Source organism: Phoxinus phoxinus (assembly GCF_949152265.1).
Source record: "Phoxinus phoxinus genome assembly, chromosome: 9".
NCBI classification, from domain to species: Eukaryota; Metazoa; Chordata; class Actinopteri; order Cypriniformes; family Leuciscidae; genus Phoxinus; species Phoxinus phoxinus.
In genome coordinates, this window is record NC_136884.1 from 4267642 (window position 1) to 4280689 (window position 13048).

Here is a 13048-nt window from a genome sequence, read left to right on the forward strand (position 1 = left end):
AAAAGCGTTCACGTCTTCGTAAAACTCATAACTACAGCTTGTAAAATGAAAATCTTCTGAGAGTTCTTACTTGTACCACCTGACCTCTGCAGATTCATTAAGGCATTGTTAATGTTGCCAAAGAAACAATTCCCAGTCCGAGGACATGAACAGCTCTGAATATAAACGACATGTGTTGTCATCTGACAACAGCAATACTGTGTCCTCATGTCCATGTCAGAGTGTCATGTGGTGCCGACATGTATGCTTTCTCACAAGACATGACTGGTTATATCAGCTTAAGTGGATCGGTGTCCATGACAACTGTGAATGAAGCAAACAGACAGCAGAGAGTGCATAGGAGGTTCAGGACATCTAATTTAACCGCTTCGAGAGAGTTCAAGGTGTCTCGTCTTTATTAAAATGAGTCATCTGTCACAAGGACACATACTGAAGAAAACAAAACAGGACTTTGAATAAGGAAATTTAACTTCATCTAACTTTATTCATCTTTTTTGTTTTTAATTCACAGCCCTGCAACTACAGTACAGCCCATTGTGACCAACACAAAAGAGTCATAAATACTGTACAATACATAACCTACAAGTACGCAAAAGCGTTAGTGAACCAAACAACACTTAAATACAGACATAAATTAGAGTCTACGATGAATTAGTGAATTTATGGATAGCAAATATTAACATTTAATGTAGAGATATATAGAAAAAGACTATGTAAGGAATGTGAAGAATAGAAACACAAATGAAAGAAAATAAAAAAATTATGTGCTTTACAAAACTTCCTAAAACTCCCCAACATCCACCCTTTTGTCCCGAAACTTGTTCCTGGCCTTGGTTCGAGCTTTAAATGCTGCGGCATTGTAGAGGTGCTAGAAAGAAAAAAAAAGGCATATAATTAATAAGACAAACAAAACAAATAAACCTTAAAACACAGTACAGTGAAAAACAGCTACATGTGGAAAAGAGACCGCTTGCTTACTCTCTCCAGCCTGGAGCTCTTCATGGCTTTCAGAGCGGCAGAATCGATCAACATCGGTGGTCCCAGCTCAAACACATCTCTTATGAACTCGTTGGCCTGCGGTCAGAAAATGACACTTATAAAATCACTTGGAAGATTCCTTTTATGTATGCGTTCTCAACATCTGAGAGCTTTACCTGTAGATGGTAGTTCATCCCAGAGCCTACAAACTCTCTGAAGGTGTCATAAGTCCTCTTCCTCACCCAGCTGTCGATGACCATTCGCTCTGTGCCGAAGCGGATCGTCTCGCTCTGAAAATCCCCTTCCTGTTCCCGACACAGAAGAGACGTCAGAGTCTGAACTACAACACCCATGAGTCTCCTGTCAACTATTCAGTTCCTGTCTCACCTCTACTGCCTTGAGGACATCTCGAAAGACAGATCTTTGCTTCCTCTTATCATTCTTGGCTCGATGTTTGTTGCAGTCGGTGGCTAATGCATTCAGCTTCTCACACAACGACTCCCAGTCGTCATAATCAAACTCCTGTGAAGGTAAAGAAAATGAGATTCCTTGTCATTTGCACATTTTTTAATTCACTGAACTATTAAAATAAGTCAATTACACAAATGTATTTAATATGTTAAATATTTCATTAATTAAAATAATAATGATGCATGCTGCATGAGAAGTTATCCGAAGCGTGCACACGGAAAGCAGACAAATTGAGTTCTCTTTTAAGTCTTCTCGCCCTTAAACGCCATGTTTGCATAATTACTTTTGCCAGAGTATCCCAGTAAACGGTCAATTACGTCTTAAGTGAACGTAAACAGTATCAGTATATTGGATCTGTGCATTACGTCTTAAAGTGACAGCAGCATAATATTCCTGATGCGGTCTGTTTTTAATGTTAATCAATCAATGTGAATTAATAACTTGTTTAATTTTTTATTTAATTTATACAGTGAAGATATGCAATATTATTTTACATTTGATAACTATTCATTTTTTGTACCTGAAAACAAATTACCTGAAAAACACTGATTGTTTCATTTGTATCTTTGCTTGTTGTATTTATTTGTGCTATTACTTGTAGTTTGAGTGATTATTAGGGGCCAAGCACTGAAGGTGCGGGCACCTATTGTATCTGTTCCCGTTCTTATTCTTCTTCTTTTTCTTTTTCTTCCGACTGGGCGTCTATGGCAGCCTATAGAACCGTTTGCGGGAAACTTATACAAATTGGCACAGTGATAGAGGACAGCCTGAACTATCACCATAGCAAATTTGGAGTCTCCAACTCATTCCCTCTAGCGCCACCAGCTGTCCAAAGTTTCACTCATGTTTATGCTAATAACTTTTGAACCACAAGGGCTAGAAACAAAATTCTTTTTTCCTCTGATTCCTGAGCTCATGACGATTCGACTGCACCCTATGACGTCATTTTCCGTCATAATAGTTTTCCCGCCATTTTGAATTTTCCGAAAAACCTATTTTTTCGAACTCCTCCTAGGCCGTTGCTCCGAATTTCACGAAAAATGAACCAGATCACCGCCAGACCTTGACGACCAAAAGTTATGGAATTCAAGTTGATTCGAATTACCGTTCTCGAATACCGCTCAAATAAATTTTACGTAGCGCTTGCGAAAACCGACGTAAGGCCGTATCTCCACAACGCTTTATCGGATTCAGACCAAATTTGGTACATGTTATCACAAGCATGACTTGAGGCTACATGCTGCGTTTCGGCGCAGCGCCACCTACTGGTCCGGAGATATGAAGAATTTATGTTTTTGCTTATAACTTCTGAACGGTTTGTCCAAAAATCACAAAAGTGGTCTCGTTAGATTCAGGGCGTCGTGCTGAGTTGACTGATATCCAATTTTCCCATATCGGCCATTTTGGCTGTCGGCCATTTTGAATTATGTGCTAAAATGCTGTATTTTATGAACGCTTGAACGTATCATTACGAAACTCAGTATGAGTCATCAGTACAACGCCCTAAAGGTACTCAAAAATTTATGAGACAGCGCCACCTTTTGGTCAAAAGTTATAATGAAATTTCCAAAAATGCTAATAACTTTTGAATACATTTGCCTATAGTAATGACACTGGTCTCAATAGATTCCTTGGGTTATGCTGAAAACATAGATACCAATTTTGCCATAGTCAGCCAAACTTCCTGTCCGCCATCTTTATTTTCTTTTAAAACCTACTTTTGCGAACTCCTCCTAGACCGAACGTCCGATTTTCACCAAAATCGGATCGTGTCATCTCCAGACCGTGCCGAGTAAAAGTTATGGATTTCGTGTCGATAGACAAAACCGTTTTCGTATACCGCAGTGGCAAAGTTGAGGCATGATGCCAAAATGACTATTCAGGCTTTATATCTGCAATGCCTTGACAGATTGACACCAAACTTTGTATGTGTCATTGTCACTTCACTCTGACCACATCACATCAGTTTCGTAACTGCGCCACCTATTGGTCGAAAGTGATAATCATATTTTTAGTTAATGTATGTGATTTTTCAACCATTTTGCCAAAATTCATCTTTAAATGTCTTCAATTGCTCCTTGCTGCAGTTGGCCTCACACTCCCAGCCACTTTAGCATGTCTCGTCGTCTGCTTTTACGCTTGGCCCCGTGATTGCTGCTTGCAGCTATATTTATTATTATTATTCTGCTTCTTCCGACTGGGCGTCTATGGCAGCCCATAGAAGCGTATGCAGGAAAGTTGTTCCGGTTTGACATTCTGATAGAGGACATTCCCAACAGTAATTGCACCAATTTTGGTGTCTCTAACTCATTCCCTCTAGCGCCACCACCTGTCCAAAGTTTCACTTATATTATGCTAATAACTTTTAAACCGTAAGGCCTATCAACAAAATTCTTTTTTCCTCTGATTCCTGAGCTCATGACGATTCGACTGGACCATATGACGTCATTTTCCGTCATAAAAATATGGCCGCCATTTTGAATTGTCCAAAAAACCTTCTTTTGCGAACTCGTCCTAGACGGTTTGTCCGATTTGCACCAAAATTGCACCAGATCATCTTCAGGCTGTGCGGACAAAAAGTTATGGAATTCAAGTTGATTCGTCAAACCGTTTTCGATAAACGCGCAAACAAATTTTACGTAGCGCTTGCGAAAACAGACATAAGGCTGTATCTCCGCATCGCTTAATCGTATTCAAACCAAACTTCCTACATGTCATCACAAGCATGACCTGAGGCTACATGCTGCGTTTCGGCGCAGCGCCACCTACTGGTCTGGAGATATGAAAAAAGGCTATTTTTGCTTATAACTTCTGAACGGTTTGTCCAAAAATCACAAAAGTGGTCTCGTTAGATTCAGGGCGTCATGTTGAGTTGACTGATATCCAATTTTCCCATATCGGCTATTTTGGCTGTCGGCCATTTTGAATTATGTGCTAAAATGCTGTATTTTATGAACGCATGAACGTATCGTTACGAAACTCAGTATGGGTCATCAGTACAAGGCCTTGAAGGTACTCAAAAGATTTCAAGACAGCGCCACCTTTTGGTCAAAAGTTATAATTAAATTTCCAAAAATGCTAATAACTTTTGCATACATTTGCCTATTGTAATGACACTGATCTCAATAGATTCCTTGGGTTATGCTGAAAACATAGATACCAATTTTGCCATAGTCAGCCAAACTTCACTGTCCGCCATCTTTATTTTCTTTTAAAACCTACTTTTTCGAACTCCTCCTAGACCGAACGTCCGATTTTCACCAAAATCGTATCGTGTCATCTCCAGACCGTGCCGAGTAAAAGTTATGGATTTCGTGTCGATAGACGAAACCGTTTTCGTATACCGCAGTGACAAAGTTGAGGCATGATGCCAAAATGACTATTCAGGCTTTATATCTGCAATGCCTTGACATATTGACACCAAACTTTGTATGTGTCATTGTCACTTCACTCTGACCACATCACATCAGTTTCGTAACTGCGCCACCTATTGGTCGAAAGTGATAATCATATTTTTAGTTATTGTATGTGATTTTTCAACCATTTTGCCAAAATTCATCTTCAAATGTCTTCAATTGCTCCTAGCTGCAGTTGGTCTCACACTCCCAGCCACTTTGGCATGTCTTGTCGTCTTGCTTGCGCTTGGCCCCGGTGATTGCTGCTTGCAGCTATATTTATTATTATTCTGCTTCTTCCGACTGGGCGTCTATGGCAGCCCATAGAACCGTTTCCGGGAAAGTTGTTCCGGTTTGACATTCTGATAGAGGACAGTCCCAACAGTAATTGCACCAATTTTGGTGTCTCTAACTCATTCCCTCTAGCGCCACCACCTGTCCAAAGTTTCACTTATATTATGCTAATAACTTTTAAACCGTAAGGCCTATCAACAAAATAATTTTTTCCTCTGATTCCTGAGCTCATGACGATTCGATTTCATCCTATGACGTCATTTTCCGTCATAAAAATATGGCCGCCATTTTGAATTGTCCAAAAAACCTTCTTTTGCGAACTCGTCCTAGACGGTTTGTCCGATTTGCACCAAAATTGCACCAGATCATCTTCAGGCTGTGGGGACAAAAAGTTATGGAATTCAAGTTGATTCGTCAAACCGTTTTCGATAAACGCGCAAACAAATTTTATGTAGCGCTTGCAAAAACAGACATAAGGCTGTATCTCCGCATCGCTTAATCGTATTCAAACCAAACTTCCTACATGTCATCACAAGCATGACCTGAGGCTACATGCTGCGTTTCCGCGCAGCGCCACCTACTGGTCTGGAGATATGAAAAAAGGCTATTTTTGCTTATAACTTCTGAACGGTTTGTCCAAAAATCATAAAAGTGGTCTCGATAGATTCAGGGCGTCATGTTGAGTTGACGGATATCCAATTTTTCCATATCGGCCATTTTGGCTGTCGGCCATTTTGAATTATGTGCTAAAATGCTGTATTTTATGAACGCATGAACGTATCGTTACGAAACTCAGTATGGGTCATCAGTACAACGCCCTAAAGTTACATAAAAATTTATGAGACAGCGCCACCTTTTGGTCAAAAGTTATAATGAAATTTCCAAAAATGCTAATAACTTTTGAATAAATTTGCCTATAGGAATGACACTGATCTCAATAGATTCCTTGGGTTATGCTGAAAACATAGATACCAATTTTGCCATAGTCAGCCAAACTTCCTGTCCGCCATATTTATTTTCTTTTAAAACCTACTTTTTCGAACTCCTCCTAGACCGAACGTCCGATTTTCACCAAAATCGGATCGTGTCATCTCCAGACCGTGCCGAGTAAAAGTTATGGATTTCGTGTCGATAGACGAAACCGTTTTCGTTTACCGTAGTGGCAAAGTTGAGGCATGATGCCAAAATGACTATTCAGGCTTTATATCTGCAATGCCTTGACATATTGACACCAAACTTTGTAAGTGTCATTGTCACTTCACTCTGACCACATCACATCAGTTTCGTAACTGCGCCACCTATTGGTCGAAAGTGATAATCATATTTTTAGTTAATGTATGTGATTTTTCAACCATTTTGCCAAAATTCATCTTTAAATGTCTTCAATTGCTCCTTGCTGCAGTTGGTCTCACACTCCCAGCCACTTTGGCATGTCTCGTCGTCTGCTTTTGCGCTTGGCCCCGTGATGGCTGCTTGCAGCTATATTTATTATTATTATTATTCTGCTTCTTCCGACTGGGCGTCTATGGCAGCCCATAGAACCGTTTCCGGGAAAGTTGTTCCGGTTTGACATTCTGATAGAGGACAGTCCCAACAGTAATTGCACCAATTTTGGTGTCTCTAACTCATTCCCTCTAGCGCCACCACCTGTCCAAAGTTTCACTTATATTATGCTAATAACTTTTAAACCGTAAGGCCTATCAACAAAATAATTTTTTCCTCTGATTCCTGAGCTCATGACGATTCGATTTCATCCTATGACGTCATTTTCCGTCATAAAAATATGGCCGCCATTTTGAATTGTCCAAAAAACCTTCTTTTGCGAACTCGTCCTAGACAGTTTGTCCGATTTGCACCAAAATTGCACCAGATCATCTTCAGGCTGTGGGGACAAAAAGTTATGGAATTCAAGTTGATTCGTCAAACCGTTTTCGATAAACGCGCAAACAAATTTTATGTAGCGCTTGCAAAAACAGACATAAGGCTGTATCTCCGCATCGCTTAATCGTATTCAAACCAAACTTCCTACATATCATCACAAGCATGACCTGAGGCTACATGCTGCGTTTCCGCGCAGCGCCACCTACTGGTCTGGAGATATGAAAAAAGGCTATTTTTGCTTATAACTTCTGAACGGTTTGTCCAAAAATCATAAAAGTGGTCTCGATAGATTCAGGGCGTCATGTTGAGTTGACGGATATCCAATTTTTCCATATCGGCCATTTTGGCTGTCGGCCATTTTGAATTATGTGCTAAAATGCTGTATTTTATGAACGCATGAACGTATCGTTACGAAACTCAGTATGGGTCATCAGTACAAAGCCCTAAAGGTACTCATAATATTATGAGACAGCGCCACCTTTTGGTCAAAAGTTATAATGAAATTTCCCAAAATGCTAATAACTTTTGAATAAATTTGCCTATAGTAATGACACTGATCTCAATAGATGCCTTGGGTTATGCTGAAATCATAGATACCAATTTTGCCATAGTCAGTCAAACTTCCTGTCCGCCATCTTTATTTTCTTTTAAAACCTACTTTTTCGAACTCCTCCTAGAACGAACGTCCGATTTTCACCAAAATCGGATCGTGTCATCTCCAGATCGTGCCGAGTAAAAGTTATGGATTTCGTGTCGATAGACAAAACCGTTTTCGTATACCGCAGTGGCAAAGTTTAGGCATGATGCCAAAATTACTATTAAGGCTTTATATCGGCAATACCTTGACATATTGACACCAAACTTTGTATGTGTCATTGTCACTTCACTCTGACCACATCACATCAGTTTCGTAACTGCGCCACATATTGGTCGAAAGTGATAATCATATTTTTAGTTAATGTATGTGATTTTTCAACCATTTTGCCACAATTCATCTTTAAATGTCTTCAATTGCTCCTAGCTGCAGTTGGTCTCACACTCCCAGCCACTTTGGCATGTCTTGTCGTCTTGCTTGCGCTTGGCCCCGGTGATTGCTGCTTGTTTGTTCTTATTTTCTTTATTTTATTCGACAATAGTCCTTTTGTTCCTGAACATAGAAAATACGAAACGAAACTGTGACCCTAAAACCATGATACAAACCAAATATTTTAACCATGACACCCCTAATAAATATCTTAATCTTTTAATAAAATAACCATTTTAAATAAATACATTTTTAAAATGTAAATAATTTACCAATATTACTATTTATTTGTGAGAAATTTCAACAGTTACAGCCCTAATAAATCTTAATTTAATAAAATAAATTTTAAATAATTGTTTTCATGTAAATTTATATTACTATTATTTATTTAAATAAATCTAATTACTTAATTACACACAACTTACAGGGTCAACATCTCTGATAAGCTCAAACAGGAGGGCGATGGTCTCCCCGGCAGCAATCCTCATGTTGACGTCATCGTTCTCCAACAGACGTGGAAGTTTAGCCAGATGTCTGAAAAACACAGTAGCATATGCTTGTTAGAATAGACGTGAAAGGAGGTTGTATCGTAGTTGTAGGTCCCGAAGTCTCCTGGAAGACCAATACCATGAAGGAGCTAAGGAATAAAACAGTGTTTTCCTGCACTTACTTCTGTGCAATGTCTCTGATGTGGCTGCTGGTGCAGATGGTAAGCAGAAGAGCCCAGGACAAGAGAGCATTCGTGTGGAGCTGTGTGGTCTGAGGATTCACAGAAGGTCTGCTTCCATCTTCTCTGACGTACGAGTGGGTGAAGAGGCTCTCAAAACACTCCATAGTGGCATACACATCCTGGAGGTGACAATCAGGTTTGAGTCAATCGTGAAACCCTTCAACATGCCTGAGTGTGTCGAAAATGTACTCAAAACAGGTTTACGGTTAACCACTTTGACTTGATCATTAAATAACATTTTCAACCAGATTAGTCCGATTCCAGAATGAATCTATCAATCGGATTTGTCAACCAGATAAATGAAAAGTTCGCAAATGATGTGGTTCAAGTTCATGATATTTTATATTTATATTAACAGACACAGTCACCATTAATGTTCACTGTATGGAAATTATCTGCAAAAAGCAGCAAATGGGTTTGAAATTACATGAGTACTTGAATTTAAAAGACCATACTTTGGGCGGTTTACACGACAACGGTTTCAACTAAAAACTTTATGCGTTTTGGCCGTTCATCTACATGACAACAGCATTTTGGGGGTCTGAAAACAAACATTTGAAACCGTTTTTTTGAAAATGATACCGTTAATGTCTCCATGTAAACTCTACAAAAACTTGAATTTGTGAAAACAGTGACATGCACATGTGTTCAGGCTATAAGTGTGTAATATTTCTTTACAAAGTGACCTTGCCAACTACTGGCCTAAAAAGGCATAATACAGCGTTTTAGTCGTTTTCCGCAGATCTATGTGAATGGGGATAGTTTAACAACGTTGTTGTCTGTATGCAAAAAAAAGAAAAAGGGTTTCAGTTTTTTGTTCATCGTTGTCGTGTAAACATGCCCTAAGGCTTTTATTGCCCACTTGCATTCGAACGCTTACCATGATATCATCTTCTGCTACAAGAGTGCAGAGGCCTAGACTTGTTGCACACTGGAACACAAAGTCAAGATCAACAGATTGTTACAGTTTCAAATTTTCTGGATGGCAGAATCATTTTATTTCCTATAAAGGCGCAGTAGAGGAACACGACTGTTTACCGCTTGTCTGGCTTGGATGTTAGCAGCTCCATCATTGAGGATAGTCTTAAATACAGGTTTAAGGGTTTTAAAAACCTCTTCGCTCTCAATCCCAGAACCCAGCTGGATGCACAGAAGACACGCCAGCGAGGCTGCGGCGCACTGCTCCACTCCTTTACCTGGTTTGCAGACGCAAACAGCCAGCTCAACTTTCAGCACTGATGTCATGGCAACATCTGAAGAAAACGGTTCATTTCCAATTATTCAAAATCACAAATTAAACTAACCTTTCTTCAAGCAGCGCTCAATGCCATCCGTGATGGTCATCCTTCTCTCAGAAATGAACTCGTAGAGGATTTTGGTTGCCATGGCAGTCTTTAGCCCATCAAGGGCACCTTGTCTGGTCTTGGCACTAGAAGGGGAGCATAATTACTCAGTTCAGACCACAGCAGGAAGCAGAAATGACATCTAGATTCAACTAGATTCATGAAATCGGAATGAACACAAACCTCTTATCCGCTGTGCTGTCGATGTACACCTTCAGTTTGTACTGGAAGTCCTCTTGAGCCATTTCTTCACTTTCACCAGCTGTCAAATAGGACGAGTGATAATCATAAATGTTCATCTCTCTAATATCATGCCACAAAGTAGTCCACAAGAGCCGATGCAGAAATTTAAGGAGACTGTAAATACGCACCTTCCTCTGCTGCACTGGTTCTTTCACTGAGGCTGCTGCAGTGACTGAGGGTCTCGATAGATGAGTCTTCATCACTGAACGGCTGGACATTTGCCTGCTGTCCCCCTGCAAAAACAGACAGCAAACTTGAACCTCATTCTTTAATAACAACCCCTTTGCATGGCTGCATTACATAGTGACCGTTTCAGATCAATGCTGAACATGTGCCAATAAAACAGCTGCAGTCCGACTAAAATGATCAGGGATCATTTATTTATGCACTGTATTTCTAATGCAGGGATACGATGGGAGTTCACGGAGCAGCATAATCTAACCGAATATTTGGTGTTGACATGTAACCGTGTTGGGTTGGGTAAGTTACTCAAAACAAGTCATTAATTACTAGCTACTAATTACATATTAGACAGTGTAATTAGATTACTGTACTAATTACCCTCTCTAAAAAGGATTACTTACTACTGTACTTAAAAAAAACAACAACACAAGGATAGACAGGAACCTGCTCTTTTGATACACAATTGCAGAAATTATTCTTGAACAGACCAAAGTATTTAAAAGGAGAAGTAAAACACAAATGTAAAACAATTATTTTAACATAAAATTGATGTTAAATGAATCCACTATTGTTGAATTGTTCTATAGTCGTATACAGTATTTAATGCAATAAGCCTACATAAGTTTACCATCTTTAATTCATCTTTAAGTTCATAAGAATATAGTGTTATTTGAAAAATATTGTTTAACATTTACAAATGTTTTACTCTCACTTTGTATAATACATCCTTGCTGAATTAAAGTTAATTTCTTTAAAAAAATTATATATAATATTGTATTTCATATAAAAATGAAATATAGCCTATATATATATATATTCTTCTTTAGAAAAAAATAATTATTTCTCAATTTAGGAGCACTAAATTGCTGATCAACCCTAATGACACTTACAGAGAGAGAGAAGTGTGTTTTCCAAATAATTTCAGGTGGCAATATGTGGATGGAGGTCACTTTGAACCATCAAGTCTATCAATGTGTATAGTGAATTCAGCCAAGTGTTATCAGTCCTGCAAAATACAGATATCTGCAGAAGGTACAAAGTGTCTCGTACTGTTGTTCGGCAAGGTCAGAGGACACTTATGCAAACAAAACAGCCACTGTGTGAGATTTCTCAGACTAAAGTAAATATGTTTAGTAGATAGAGAAGAGTACAGCAGCAGGTATACAGACAGAACAACGTGTGGGATGGTGGGAAGGAGTACAGCAGGGTGCCAGAACACAGTCTCTTTCTTCTTCTCAAAGGCTTGTGCAAATCCAGCGAGCAGATGGGCTGAGAACATCTAATAACAGACTACAGACTGATTTATACACGTCTACAGCTGAAAAAATGTGGGCTTTATGTTCCTGGTTCCTTCTTCCTGTCCTCTATTTGGTCCCAAAACAGGCCTGAGTTATATAAGCGTGACAGCATGGCCTGAGATAACCCCAAACACACACTGACAGCTGAAATAATAAACAAACATTACAGTAGCTTTTTCCTATTTGACATTTCATAAAGATCAATTCTTATACATTTATTTATTGACCTTAAGCACAAATCAACCATATTTTGAGATAAATCATCCGATTTAATAATTATGTTATCAATTAATCATAGTGTACTGTATGACTATCATCTAATTCTAATCCGTTAATCTTTCGTCGTTTGATAAATGCCATTAATATGACAAGCGGTTTATATAAACCCAATTATTTAAAACTAAACATTACCTTAAAATCAAACATCATATTTAAAAACAACACAAACGTACATTTTCGACCGTCCATGGCTCACACTTTGTATTATTCTTTTGTTTGTGTCAAAAGAAAGACACTCCTGGCTGTCAACCAAACCCGGCTGTGTAGTCATGGAAATTGTAGTTCTCTTCCTCCAATTTCATTGCGATTCGACGCGTAAAGAACTACACATCCCAAAATCCTTTTCGCGCACCAGGCCACAAAAAAACAACCGGTCATTTGCAGACATTCCCACCCTACTTACCTCTGCCGCTCCTTTTCTTGGCCCTTGGCATCTTGCTTAAATGAGTAGTTCCGCAAATGAAAAATCAACCAATACACGACCAGTTTTTACTATAATGTCTTTTCAGTTGAGTATATTCCAATGGCACAGTGAAAAGGAAAGAATTAAAAGCGATTCCGGTGTTACACTTGGAGCGCGAGTGATACATTTTCCCTGACAAAGTAGGGCTGCGTCAGCGCGCTGCCGCGAACCACTTTTATACGACCAGTCGTGACGTGCCTAAAAAGGCGTTACCTCACGTGGACCTGGATACAGTAGGACCAATCACAGTACAGAATACGCCGACGTCCTCACGTATGACAGACTTCCGCCTGGTTTGTATTGGTTAGTTTGTGCTGTCACGTCCTCATGCGGGTTCATGTGTGGTGTGCACGTTACACAGAATACAACACATGTAATGGCGGATTTTTATTATTATATGTCTTCAATAGTTTTTTAAAAAACAGATTTGATTGTTTTTACCTTGTCCCAAACCCAAATATAATGA

The 13048-nt window shown here is 39.2% G+C and overlaps 1 protein-coding gene across 2 annotated transcripts; it reads right to left on the reverse strand.

The window, feature by feature from the left end:
* Window positions 1-456: 456 nt before the first annotated feature.
* On the reverse strand, window positions 457-12770 carry ifrd1 (interferon-related developmental regulator 1). 2 transcript variants are annotated; one of them, XM_079622692.1, is made up of 12 exons: window positions 12523-12770; window positions 10488-10592; window positions 10300-10378; window positions 10078-10202; window positions 9812-9969; window positions 9654-9704; window positions 8714-8892; window positions 8469-8577; window positions 1366-1500; window positions 1155-1283; window positions 979-1074; window positions 457-868 (listed from the first exon to the last, which is right to left on the reverse strand). In XM_079622692.1, the coding sequence occupies exons 1-12, from the start codon at window positions 12551-12553 to the stop codon at window positions 782-784; spliced, it is 1284 nt and encodes a 427-aa protein (XP_079478818.1). In that variant the 5' UTR covers window positions 12554-12770; the 3' UTR covers window positions 457-781. The 2 variants fall into 2 exon arrangements, with proteins under 2 accessions (XP_079478818.1, XP_079478819.1); XM_079622693.1 differs by having other exon boundaries at window positions 12293-12735.
* Window positions 12771-13048: the final 278 nt, after the last annotated feature.

Coding starts and splice junctions, on each gene's coding strand:
- ifrd1 (XM_079622692.1), bottom strand. CDS start 12,553: ATGCCAAGGGCCAAGAAAAGGAGCGGCAGAG. Junction 9,970..10,077: donor TGAGCGCTGCTTGAAGAAAG/GTTAGTTTAATT, acceptor TCTGCAAACCAG/GTAAAGGAGTGGAGCAGTGC. Junction 8,893..9,653: donor TAGCAGAAGATGATATCATG/GTAAGCGTTCGA, acceptor TGTCACCTCCAG/GATGTGTATGCCACTATGGA.